General features: G+C 37.0%; 1 protein-coding gene across 1 annotated transcript; it reads right to left on the reverse strand.

The window, feature by feature from the left end:
- Positions 1-2,540: 2,540 nt before the first annotated feature.
- LOC140163598 (uncharacterized) lies at positions 2,541-11,925 on the reverse strand. Its single transcript, XM_072186913.1, has 3 exons — positions 11,832-11,925; positions 6,854-6,944; positions 2,541-5,104 (listed from the first exon to the last, which is right to left on the reverse strand). Exons 1-3 carry the CDS (start codon positions 11,923-11,925, stop codon positions 4,708-4,710), a joined length of 582 nt encoding a protein of 193 aa, XP_072043014.1. The 3' UTR covers positions 2,541-4,707.
- Between the last annotated feature and the right edge of the window lie 1,477 nt (positions 11,926-13,402).

Raw genomic sequence — 13,402 nt, forward strand, 5'->3', positions numbered from 1 at the left:
GACTTTTGATACTGACAGTACAAAAAGTCCGACTCGAGACTCGAGATCGAAAGAAGCTCACTCTCCACATACCAACACGCGTTGCGTATTGTTTCTACTACTTATTACATCAGTAGCTACTATTTTAAACAAAATACACAATTTTAACTGTTTTTCATATTTGAATTGACCGTTAGTTTGCCTCGGTGACCTTTAATTGCTTATTTTGTTTTCTACTACAAAAATTAAGCGTGTTTTAAATCAATTTAGACTCTACTTCCCCGTGTTAGAAACACTGGACTAGGAAGTTTTTCCAGTCGATTGGTGGCGCACTGTACGAAAATCTCGATTTTCTCGAGTCGATCTGAGTTGAAGTAGAAAACCTTTCTAAAACTTCTGTTTTTTGACTAATTTTGTCGATGTATTCAGGGGACAAGTGGTTTAATGAAATTCTGTAGACTTATTCTTTATTTCTAAGCAACTCTGACAAATTTCCATTTTTTTTAATGTTCCTGTGAAATCACTGAAAGGGCCTTTAAGTTCACGCACGAGGAAGAAGCAGAAGGAAAAATACCTTTCCTCGATACGCTGATCAATCGGAAAGAAGACGGTTCGGTAAAGACAACAGTGTACAGAAAGAAAACGCACACCGACCAGTATTTAAACTTTGCTTCGCAACATCCCTTACACCAAAAATTGGGTGTAGTCAGAACATTGCTTGATCGGAAAGACGCGATTGTAACGGAAGAGGAGGATAAACAACAGGAGGAGGAACACATCAAGCATGCGCTAAATCAATGTGGATATCCTAACTGGACGATTGAAAAAGTGAAACAACAGATCAGTGATAAGACCAAAGCGAAGAAGAAAGCAAAGGACAAGAATACAGAAAGAATTAAGGGCATGGTAGTGATACCCTATGTCCAAGGTGTGTCCGAAAGACTGCAACGTGTGTTTAAAAAGCATAACATCCAGACAGCGATGAGACCACACAATACGCTGAAACAAAACCTTGTACACCCCAAAGACAAAATAGAAGCCACCAAAACTTGCGATTGTGTTTATGAAATACCATGCAAAAGTTGCAAGAAGTCGTACATTGGGGAAACCGGCAGACCTTTCGGGGTAAGACTGAAAGAACATTTAAAAGAATCTCAAAAGTTAACAGAGAGGAAATTCACACGCGCTGTTCGAAAGGAGTCGGTCGATGAAATTAACAAGTCCGCCATCACAGACCATGTTTCGCAACAAAACCATGTTATTGATTGGGACGGAGCCAAAGTAATCGACAAAGACTCATGTAAGCAAACCAGATGGATTAGAGAAGCAATGTGGATCAGAAAACGGGGGGCCAACGTTATCAACCGCGATGAAGGGACATACTCACTCAATCATGTATATGACCAGCTATTGCAAAGAACTACACCCTCTGGAGATGAGAGTAGGAGTGTTGCTGGTTCATCACATTACTGATGAAGTCTTCCGTAGGAAGATGAAACGTCTAAAAACGTGAGTAATCAAGTGGATTTGTAAAGCATAATTTACCAATAATACTTCTTATTACTTTCCTATAGGCCTATATTATTTTCCTGTTGTGAGCCGTAACACGATTTTCATTGATAGGGGCATGGCCCGCATGGGTATCACAAACACTATTAAAAATCCTTTCTAGACCTTCCAAGTTTTATCAACATCGTTAAAAGTATATACTGCATTCAAATTTATACGACACTGAGATATTACAAAATTATTTATATATTTATATTGTATATTCAAGGTTTATTAGAAAAATGCATTTCGCAGGCAAAGGCTGGATTATATACATTGCACAGATAAAAATTCATAAGTTAAACAATAAATGGCATATAAATATAATTTGACAATATTTTTAAACAAAGACACTTCAAATGCAAACAACCTTCCCAGCGGCGTAGCTGGGATTTTTTCCAAGGGGGGCAAGCCTGTATGGGGCGGGGGCCCAAATCCACCAAATTTCCCTGCACTTGGGGGAGAGGGGCAGGGGCCCAAATAGACAATTTTTGCTAGGCTGATTGATAATAATCGTATGGTATTGCATATCGTATGGATTCTCCATCTCTCTCTCCTCTCTTTTTTCCTCTTTCTCACTCCTTTTTCCTCTTTTTTCCTTGTACTAGGGGGCGGGGGCCCAAATAGGCAAATTTTGCCAGGGGGGCAATTGCCCCCCCTGCCCCCCGGCAGCTACGCCACTGAACCTTGCATGCTTGCTTATACAAGCCATCACTCGCATTTACACCCGCACCCGCACCCGCACTCATCACCCTCACACTCACCAATAAATAAAGGTCATCCAATTACCAAGATTAGTACAACAACAAACATAATGCAAAGAGATCGACTTTCCTCACCTCACACACACACATCCAAACATCACCCCACCCCCACCCACCCCACTCCCTCAAACTCAGTACTCACACACCCCCATCGGAATACAAAGGCCATATCAACACAATATCAAAGACCAAAATATCAATCAATGATTCATGACAATGGAATTCGTGAGGCACTAATCACATACATGTGACATTTTGCGTTCCACATTTTAATTATGAAAGGAATTGCACTTTGAGCGTATCCTTTAGTGCGTGTTTTTGGCACACATTGCGGAGAGTTCTGATTTGCTTAGATCTTAACTTTGGCAACCAATTGCGAAACTCATTTGAATTATAAAGAGTTTTGGCAAAGTCCAAACAGATTATGTCACGACATAATCGGAGTTCAGAAATATCACAATTGATACGTGCTTCTTGGTAAGAAATAAATTGAGAACCAATAATGATCTTACAGGCCCTCTTCTGTATACGTTCTAAAGCACAATGTTGATTCTCAGTAAGACCGGGTGCCATACAGACACGGCGTATTCCAGAAGAGGGCGAATAAAACCGACATATATTAATTAGGCCCTATATTGTAACCAATTATTCTAGTCGGATACTTAATTTGCTTATGTAACAACATAAATAAGAGAGTGGTCACTAAGACCAAGACTGTGAACACCAGAGGGGGCTCTGAAATGGCATGTGAGTTTAAAAACGACCATCTGTAGATAGCGTATTGGTTTAAAGTTTTAATCCATTATAGTTGTATAGAAACCGCCACGGACGACGATATGTTCGCCATTTTATATCTAATCCGTGTGTGAAGCATGTGTTGAGAGTACACACCAGTAAATACAAGTATCCTACACCCTGGGAGGATAAGAAATCAGTGTTTCAAACTAGAAAAGTGCAATACGACTTAATGTAATACATTTAAAAAAGGCTTAAACCCCAACTATTAGACCCTGATTCATATTTAATCCTGATTTAGGCCTGAGAAATAGATTATCTGTGAAAAATGAGCAGGATCCGACTTTTCATGACGAATTGGCTAAACTTTCAAAATGTGTTACATTTCAGAAACACCAAGCTATTTGCGAGGTGGCGTAAGCTGTATGGACTATAGGGTGATCTATTCGGTATTTTTCTGGAAAAAATGAAAGGGTAAGTTTTGAAGAACTGAGGCGCTCTGGAGTCAAGAAAATGACGTTTTCCCGGATCAACAGAAAGTCAAAGGGGGCTATATACTGGTGTGCACCCTTGAGCTGACTCTGGCAATGATCACGAAATGTTGGAATATCTCCCCTCTAGGTATTATACGTAAACCACAACTTGGCCACTGACTTGAGTGCACATGCCTTCCTCGGCACGCGAGTTCGGGGCCTCCAAATTTTGGCCTGGCATGGCCCAGGGACCCCATCAGGTAAATCCCGCCCTGGTTAAAAGGTGCCCGTACTGCTCCTTGTCCATGGTCCCCTGATGCTTTTGCTACGCCCGTTCACGGAGCAAATTTGCGATCATTGCCTATCAGTTACACTTACCCCCCATCCACCTGAAGTCAAAAACGTTGTTTTTACGACGCGTCACAGTGGATTAATGAAAATAAAAAAGAACACCTTCCCATGGCCCTGGCCCTATATATTGTAATAATGGATTAAACCATTTAAACTATTACAGAACAAAACTTTTAACCCGTGCTGCTGTTTAAGGGTTAAACTTGGCTTATAATCCGTTTCGAGTTAAAGCATATAAATACGTATTTATAAATATAGCCGAAGCATACTGTTAAATATACTGTTGCTATAACGCCTTCAAAAATTGGGAAATTCCAGGTATATAATACACAAGTATGAACTAATCAAAGGGGTTAACCTAAACACGAAAGTTTAAAACCAAGCAGACGCTTAGAATATTTACATGAACTGCTATTATAATTCTTTAAAATTAATTGCAATACTATAGTATGAATTCCAATTGAATGAACGCAGCTTTCAGCAGCTGCACTCGATCCAACCGCGATCGTATATCGCGTATTTCAAATTACAACACGAACGCACGACCTTGGATACAATGCTAACCAAATCACGAGTGTATTGGCACGGTTGGATTCACTTCCGCATTACTCACGCACAATCGCACACGCTGGCATACATCGCGAAGTGTACGCAAAAAAATCGTCACGCTATTGAAAGCTGCGTTCATTCAATTGGAATTCCCACTATAAAATGAGCGCAAAGGATGGATGTAATTTCAAGCCATAAAGTGGTTAATTTCTGCAATTTAGTGCTCTAGGCAGACACCCCGATGAAGGGTTGGGGTTGCACCAACCCCATCACTACCCTTCACCCCCATAGGATGAGCGTTAACATGGTTAAGCAATCACTTCGATGTAGCCATCCTGTTCCGTGGTTACTGTGACATCATCGCCCACAATCGCATCTCTCATATGTCTTATTGGAATTTCATAGCCTGGTGCGTTGACATGTGGATGAGCCGATGAGTCGTCCGGAGAAATGCATGTGAAGTATGATACTGGAAGAAGTCCTGCAAGTTTTGGACAAGCTGAGTCGGTGGGTGGATGTGGTGATGAGTTGTACGGAGGAGGAACATCTGTGAAGTATGGTACCTTGGAAACAGTATGATGTTCTGGATCAGATATGTCGATGGTTGGATGCTGCGATGAGTCGTCCATTGGAGGCCTATATAAGGCGTATGGTTCACATTCAGGAGTTTCTATAAATTCTGGGTTCTCTTCCCGGATCTTTTGCCTGACAATAGATGATGATATAAACAAAAAGTGTTTATCATGTTTATTGTTCGCAATGCTATAATTGAAGACAGAGATAAGACTAGTTTACGTCTGACGTCACTGTCAATCAAATTCTCTACGATCCTTGATTGGTTAATAGCGCGTAAAAGGAAGATCGATTTATGCCGATCGGAGAAAAGGAATAGCAGAACATTCCGAAAAATTACGTACAAGGCAAAAAGCAACTTTTCTAGGCATTGTTGACATGGTGCCTTCGGAAAAGAAAGTTTCCTACTACAAAGACCTAACTTTTGAGATGGTTTGTATGTTTGAAGGTGCAAAATAACAATAAGGCGCACGGATTTACCGCCGCGTTCAGCAACTCATCATCATCACGGCATGCGTGCTCGAGTTTGATTGACAGATGACGTCAGATGACATCTTTTTTTTAATCTCTGTTTTCAATCAATCATATCCACCTACTCCTGTAAGTTTGTAATGGGGAAGTGCATAAGGGATGATGACAACCGATTCGGGGTGTGGGGTGTGTGTAGGGTGAAGGTGGAGTGTGCGCGTTGGGCATCTTCGGTTGCCGATCATGACCACGTTTGCATGCTTGACTAGTCTTGGCTTGCTTGTAATTGGAGCAGGAGCTAATATTGCCTTTTGTTACAAAAACTCCATAATATAGACGAGTCAATTTCGCGTTTGAAAAAATTGCCAAAATTGGAACACCAATGTTTTTGCTTATGCAAAAAGGACAAAAAAGGACATAGGGGAAATGGTAATTTGCATATTTCCAAAATGGCCGCTGATGCAGGGCTCAAAATTCAAAATTAGCCGAATATGGATAAAAACCATCTAATTGCACATGCGCCGGAACACTTCACGTGCACGCAACTATCATATTTGCACATGGCGTGATAGTCTCGGTCCCAGCCGATTTGTGCTCCTTCGTCACTAAACAAACCGTCTGGCGACAACCTCATAAAACGTCTTTCCTGATTGGCTGAATTAACTCCGTAAAATATTGTGTTACCGAATAAGGCAAGTGATGGACAGCCATGCGGTGATATAAATCCCCGTATTAATCAACACAATGTATGTGAGTACGCGTTGCGAGTCACTGACATGAAAAGCGATATCGATTGGCGCCTCAGTGGCTGCAAGCTATCGTACATTTTGCGTTTGCGGTATCTACAATTAAGTACGATGTTTGTGTCACTTACACAAGTAACGCTCTAATTCATCAGCCATAGCCAATTGAAAACCTTTTTATTTGGAAATTCATTAAACCAATCAGCGATCGTCATTTCGGGGTTGTCGCCAGACGATTTGTTTAGTGACGGAGGAACACAAACCGACTGGGACCGAGACAAATGGCGTGATTAATTGGTAAGTCGTTTTTAGCCTGTTAACTTTTTTGAAGTTATTTCAACAAATTTCAGAAAATAAAATCTTTTTCGGTTTACGGTTATGAATTCGGTTTGCCTCGAAATATCCCTCGGTTTCAAAGGCAAAATTTTTATATTTTTCACAATGCCCTCCAATAACTGATGCGCAGTTATTAAAATATAGGCTAATCAATGACCTCCGCGTGTGACGTAGCGAGGAATTACGCAGTACAATGACACAAGCGTATGCACATTCTTTGTGCCGGAACACTTCATGCTATATTTTTGCACACGCTGCAGGAGTTTGATCTCACGACTTTGAGCTGCGATTATGACTTGCCTTTTTACAATAATGAAATTGCACTATATCTTACCCCTTGTAGTATACAACGCCAATCACTAATATGAGTACAACTCCTATTGTTGTTGCTCCGATAATTATTGCTAATGTGACATCAGACCCATCTGGTAATTAAGAGAACAAATGAAAAATAACTTTTATATTACCTTCATTTTATGTCAGTCACGGTGTAGACCACTTGACATCATTGTTTATCAACAAATGCGAGGAATGGTCTATCGATATGCTTGAACGAACCGCTACACTGTTCAATTGTTATATGAAAATTAAATGTGGTAGGCGATTTAAAATGCACGTGCCCTGAGCAAACTACGATGCGTACGAACACTGCAGGCCAAAGAACAATGGAAATTGCATAATTCGCGCGCATACTGCCGGGCAATGACGTCACATGTCAAGTGGTCTATACCGGCAAAAGAGCACATGTAGCGTTTTCATAAAATGTCACCCATTCTTTTCAATTCCTGTCCTTTCCTGACCTTTGCAAAATTCCAGCAATAATAATTTTTGCAAAGGTCAGGAATTCTTTTGTTACCACTAGTGAGGAAAAATGTCAGTCAGGGGCTGAACGTTTTCAAGGGAGAATTCCTTGGTCAAAATGTGCTTTTCACCAAAGTCGACTTCCTAAAATAAAAACATTAGCTCCACTTCGGACAAATAAAAATTGCTACATCTTGGATCAGGAAAAAAAAAGATTTGATGTCACCGGTGGAAAAAAAGTTAGTGAAGGAAAATTAACCTCATTTTTTAAATGGCAAATTTTTGAAAATTTTTAAATTGCGAACTTGTTCCATTTTTCATCATATTTAATATTTTAGCTTCAAGCTGGTAAGTATTTGTGATATCAAATAATTTTTGAAATTCGCAATATAATACAAATTTATGGCAAATTATTAACATTTGATATTTGTGATATTTAACAGTACTCAAAGTAAACTTTATAAACCTAATAATATGTGACGTGTCATGTCAAAAGGAGACACTTTTGGGCAGGATCGTAAATGAAGAAATAGCCAAAAATCTGCCCGAGGGTGATTTTTTCACAATTTGGGTTTTTTGCAAATTTGTGATGTTATTAATGTTTAAGATATTGTCAGATAGTTTCAGACCGGAATATAACTGGCGTCTTGTATTTTTAGAGACATTTTTCTAGGTAATTCCTACTCTCAACATTGTCAATAATATTTTTAATGGCCAATATCTCAATTTCCTATTTTATAATACCATAACTTACGAACTCAATATCTTTGCTTAGGAATGTCCGATTTCATTGGGGAAAACAGTGTTGTGGAGCAAAATATTTCTATATGTAAGATATGTAAAAAGCTCAAAATTGATAACCTGCCCAAAAGTGTCTCCTTTTGACATGACACGTCACATATGTACTTATAGTGTATGTAGCTGGGATGAAAAGCCAATAATCAATTCTGGCTATTCACAATACGATGCGCCGCCAGAGGTTACTCCCGTCAGTCCAATTTTTGACCTTCAGGGTCGACATCGCCGTTCTAGCCATCATTTGGATTTTCACGCGAGTGTGATAATAATAATGTTGAAAATAGCTCCACGAAGAATTCCGTGTGATCAGTACAAGAAAATGGATCTGCTATAATTGTAGATTACAGTTTTACTGTGCATTCGCGTCTAGCATCCATTATAATTGACATTTAAACACACAATGACATTATGTTCCTGTGTTGTATTTGTATCACACGGGCTTTGGACATCGACATTTTCCCATTGTGCACTGCGTATTTTGACCTCTCCCCAGCAAACGCTGGAGGCGCATCGTATTATGAATTGACCAATTTGAAAATTTAGACCTTTCATATTGAAGATAATACATTTTCCCTCCAAAGGACGTACATTTTTTGGTGTTTTGGGAAAAAATCTATGTCTTTAATACGAAAGGTCAAAATTTTCATATGATGGACAACTGTTCATCCCAAGTACATATCATTAGATTTACTTCGAGGACTTAATTTAGAGAAAATCAATTTTTAGTAATTTGCCATAAAATGTTAATTAAATTGTGAATTTCAAAACATCAAAATTATTTGATATCATAAGGTCATTCCTGGTATTCAAAATACAATTCGACAATTACTCTGATTGCTCTCAGGTACACAAAAAATACGTAAAAAATAATTTGAGCCTTCGTGAGAGCGAAAACACTGGATTCGCTTGACTTCACAGATTTTTACCAAAGTTTATTGTTTGATTTGCAGCAGTTATCATTGTACTGAGTACTAGTCTCACATGTGATCAATCATTATATTTTAATCTGTATTATTTTGGAGATAATTAATGTCATTTGTAATTTGTAACTGCTTTTAATTTTTGCCATTTTTGCAGAATAATATTGCTTCACTTTCAGTCCTAAAGTTCTTAAAGTTCAAAGACGTCCCATTTCCACCCAATTTTAATGACAAGTCTCATATTCTACCAAAGGAAGACCCAAGATCTAGTGTTTATTCCTGCTGAACACTAGCCATACGCACCGTGTACTTTTGTTATTCTGGGACGTTTTAAACACTGCCTTTGACGTAATTTAAAAGGCCCGTCTTTTTGCGTGATTTGACAAAGGTACAGTGATTATGTGATCATAGATAAATGCCATGATAATAATCCATATAATGGAGTTAAAAGTCAACTCTCATTACATACTGACCGACCCTCGTATAAGCACCACATTGTCTTCTATTGCAGCCAAATTATTGCATTACGGAAATGTTTGGTTTGTGCAAATTACTTTTACACCTATGTTATTAGGTAATACACAAAGGTATTTATTGTGGAACATTAGAGCACATCAGACATATCGAATTGCATTCTGAATACGAAGAATGTCCTTCTGATATCAAATTTTTTTTTTGAAATTCGCAATGTAATACACATTTTATGGCAAATCATTAAAATTATATTTTTGATATTTACAGTACTCGAAGTAATCTTTATAAATCTGATGATTTATACTTAAAGTGTATGTAGGTGGGATGAAAAGCCGACGATCAATTGAAAATTTGACCTGATTCGTATTGAAGATATGGATTTTTCCCAAAACACCAAAAAAAAATTAGGTCTTTTGGGAAAAAAAATCCATATCTTCAATATGAAAGGTCAAAATTTTCAATTGATCGTCGGTTTTTCCTCCCAGCTACATACACTTTAAGAATATATCATTAGATTTATAAAATTTACTTCGAGGACTGTTATATATCAAAAATGTGAAAAATATCAAATTTTAATAATTAGTCATAAAATTTGTATTATATCGTGAATTTCAAAAAATGAAAATTATCTGATATCAGAAAGATATTCTTCGTATTCAGAATGCAATTCGATATGTCTGATGTGCTCTCATGTCCCACAAAAATACTGTCGAAACGCTTAAAACGCTCATTCCAGATCAAACTTGCTCTGTTGACTCAATGAATTTGGCAGAATCCAATTAGGTTTAAGTTAGGATATGTGTAAATCAAGTTTGAAAAAAAAAATAGACCAAACTCATTTTAAAAGATATGCATGTACATTATGGCTTTAATGCCGTATCCTTCACATTTTTAAATGTGAAGGATACGGCATTAAAGTAATTTATTATTATTATTATTATTATTATTATTATTATTATTATTATTATTATTATTATTATTATTATTATTATCACTTTCACTGTCATCACTGAAGACGCCATTAAAAAACACCAGAAAGTTTGTTATCATCATTTCTTATCAGGTCTACACATATGATATAAGCTTTAATTATGTAAAATAACCGAATACATACAATTGTATTTTATCGCAAAGTATAATTCATATGAATCAAGCAATCATACCTGTAGGACTTGTGGGTGCCTCGGGTTGCAGATCATCGATGGTCAGCACTATTTTTTTTGGAATAAAAATTAAATAATTATGATGTTAATTCAAATTTGTTCTGTTGTCCTAAAACTCAATGAATTTGGTTGAATCCAATTTGGTATAAGTTAGGATATGTGTAAACGTTACAAATATACCAAAAAATCAGGTTTGAAAAAATAGACCAAACTCAAAGATATGCATGAACATGACTTTAATGCCTTATCCTTCAATTTGAAGTAATTTATTATTATTATTATTACTATTACTATTACTATTACTATTACTATTATTATTATTATTATTATTATTATTATTATTATTATTTTTGCACTTTCACTGGCATCCCAATAGAAAATTTGCTCTAATCATTTCTTATGAGGTCTGCACATCTGATATAAGCTTTAATAATGTAAAATAACCGAATACATAAAATTATATTTTACCACAAATAGAATTCATATGAATCAAGCAACCATACCTGGAGGATTTGTGGGTGCCTCGGGTTGCAGATCATCGATGGTCAGCACTATTTTTTTTGGAATAAAAATTAAATAATTATGATGTTAATTCAAATTTGTTCTGTTGTCCTAAAACTCAATGAATTTGGTTGAATCCAATTTGGTATAAGTTAGGATATGTGTAAACGTTACAAATATACCAAAAATCAGGTTTGAAAAAATAGACCAAACTCAAAGATATGCATGAACATGACTTTAATGCCTTATCCTTCAATTTGAAGTAATTTATTATTATTATTATTACTATTACTATTACTATTACTATTACTATTATTATTATTATTATTATTATTATTATTATTATTATTATGCACTTTCACTGGCATCCCAATAGAAAATTTGCTCTAATCATTTCTTATGAGGTCTGCACATCTGATATAAGCTTTAATAATGTAAAATAACCGAATACATAAAATTATATTTTACCACAAATAGAATTCATATGAATCAAGCAACCATACCTGGAGGATTTGTGGGTGCCCCGGGTTGCAGATCATCGATGGTCAGCACTATTGTTTTTGGAATAAAAATTAAATAATTATGACGTTAATTCAAATTTGCTCTGTTATCCTAAAAATATTGATATCGCATTTTTCTTTTAATCACGCTGTACCGGTTCCATCTCTGGCCGATTCCTTGAAGAAATAAACACGATTCTGAATAATAAAAAGTAACTTAATTGTACAGACTGACTCTACAGTTGACATGTTTGAAATAACACACAGTACGCAATAAATAGGAATCTCGCTTCATATTCCCAAGTTGGTGCCTTTTCTCTTCCTCATTCAGTTTCAAATGCAGATCACCGAACTTAAATTACCTGATCATCCAAAGTGTTTCTATTAATACATAAATTCAAATCATTTCCTCTACGGATGCCACACTTTAAATTAGTATGGGAAAAATAAGGTCTAAATTTAGAAATAATGATCATTGGGATGATTTAATATAAGGCCGGGAAATTAATGTTGAATTGTTTCAATGCAATTGTACGGTATACTATGACAGCCAATTACTCGAACAATAATTATTTTCACACACGTGAATTAATTCACACACACATGACACCAGGGAACTTACGATGATATCGGGAATTGCGACTGACGTAAGATCACACACCGTGACGTGACCCGTAAGTGGAATACCACGTCTATAATAATCCGACATAGGCCAGCATACGGCAATATCCTTCCCGACATGCTATAGTAGCCAAATCCGTAGAAGATATTATTCTTGTGATCCACATACTATTTACATTTGGCCACATTTTTTTGACCTCCGTTGACAACAAATCCGATTCAGAAGTCAAATTTGTAGTTTTCTGAGGTTTTTCCCTTTTCAAATCGGCCAAAATACTACCATTTCTATAACTTCTCGACATGGGGCCTCCAGCCAACAACAAAAATAAAGACTCTCCTCTACATGTTCATGTGTTCAGCTTCACATAAAATGCAATTTTCGCCAAGTATTTAACCCGTTTTTACCGAAATCGGCTCAGAAATGAGCTCGATTCGAGGTCAAAACAAAATGTAAACAGACTGAATCAGCCTCTGCTACAAGCCTTCAACTAGTCGCACTGCATGCTCCACTGTCTATTGTGGGTTGAAAATCGTAAGTGTAGGCACTTTAGCGTCATGTAAAATAAGTACCCGGATGGCCGGGGTCACCTATACGATAAATACGAATTGAGTAAACATGGACTTTGACCTTTTTGCCTACAACTCAAGAACTGTATGTTGGAGACTGGTCAAACTATACTTTTTCTGTATCCTTAGTATAATATGAGTAAGACATTAGTATGTTTTTTAACAAGATTTTACCAACTTTGAAATTTCACCCCCTGCATAAGCGGCCACTTTGGATTTATGCGAATTAGGCACTGTTCCACTATTTGGACTTTTGGGGACTTTTGATATTTTCTTTAATATACTTTTCTGAAATGAATGGTGATTAAATGGTTTCTGTTGCAATTAGTGGTGGGTTAAGCCCTGATTTTCATTAATTTGATTGGCCTACAGGTTGAACGTGGAGGCCAGGCTGGCTTATTTATGATGACGCTATCTGCGCATGGTCAAAGACAATTCCTTACTAGCCACAGACCATCCGCTGGAATTAGTTAGAACAGGAACCATTCGTTATAATGAACAAAATGGCTGTTGGTGGTATAATTATCCTGTTTTCGCA

This window comes from Amphiura filiformis, chromosome 11 (genome assembly GCF_039555335.1).
Source record: "Amphiura filiformis chromosome 11, Afil_fr2py, whole genome shotgun sequence".
Classification (NCBI taxonomy): Eukaryota; Metazoa; Echinodermata; class Ophiuroidea; order Amphilepidida; family Amphiuridae; genus Amphiura; species Amphiura filiformis.

Excerpts from the sequence above, each read along its gene's own strand:
- LOC140163598 (XM_072186913.1), bottom strand. The coding sequence starts at position 11,925 with ATGTCAACTGTAGAGTCAGTCTGTACAATTAAGTTACTTTTTATTATT. Across the intron at positions 6,945-11,831 it reads ATCGGCCAGAGATGGAACCG|ATGGGTCTGATGTCACATTA; the intron begins GTACAGCGTGAT and ends CTTAATTACCAG. Across the intron at positions 5,105-6,853 it reads GGCGTTGTATACTACAAGGG|GCAAAAGATCCGGGAAGAGA; the intron begins GTAAGATATAGT and ends ATCTATTGTCAG.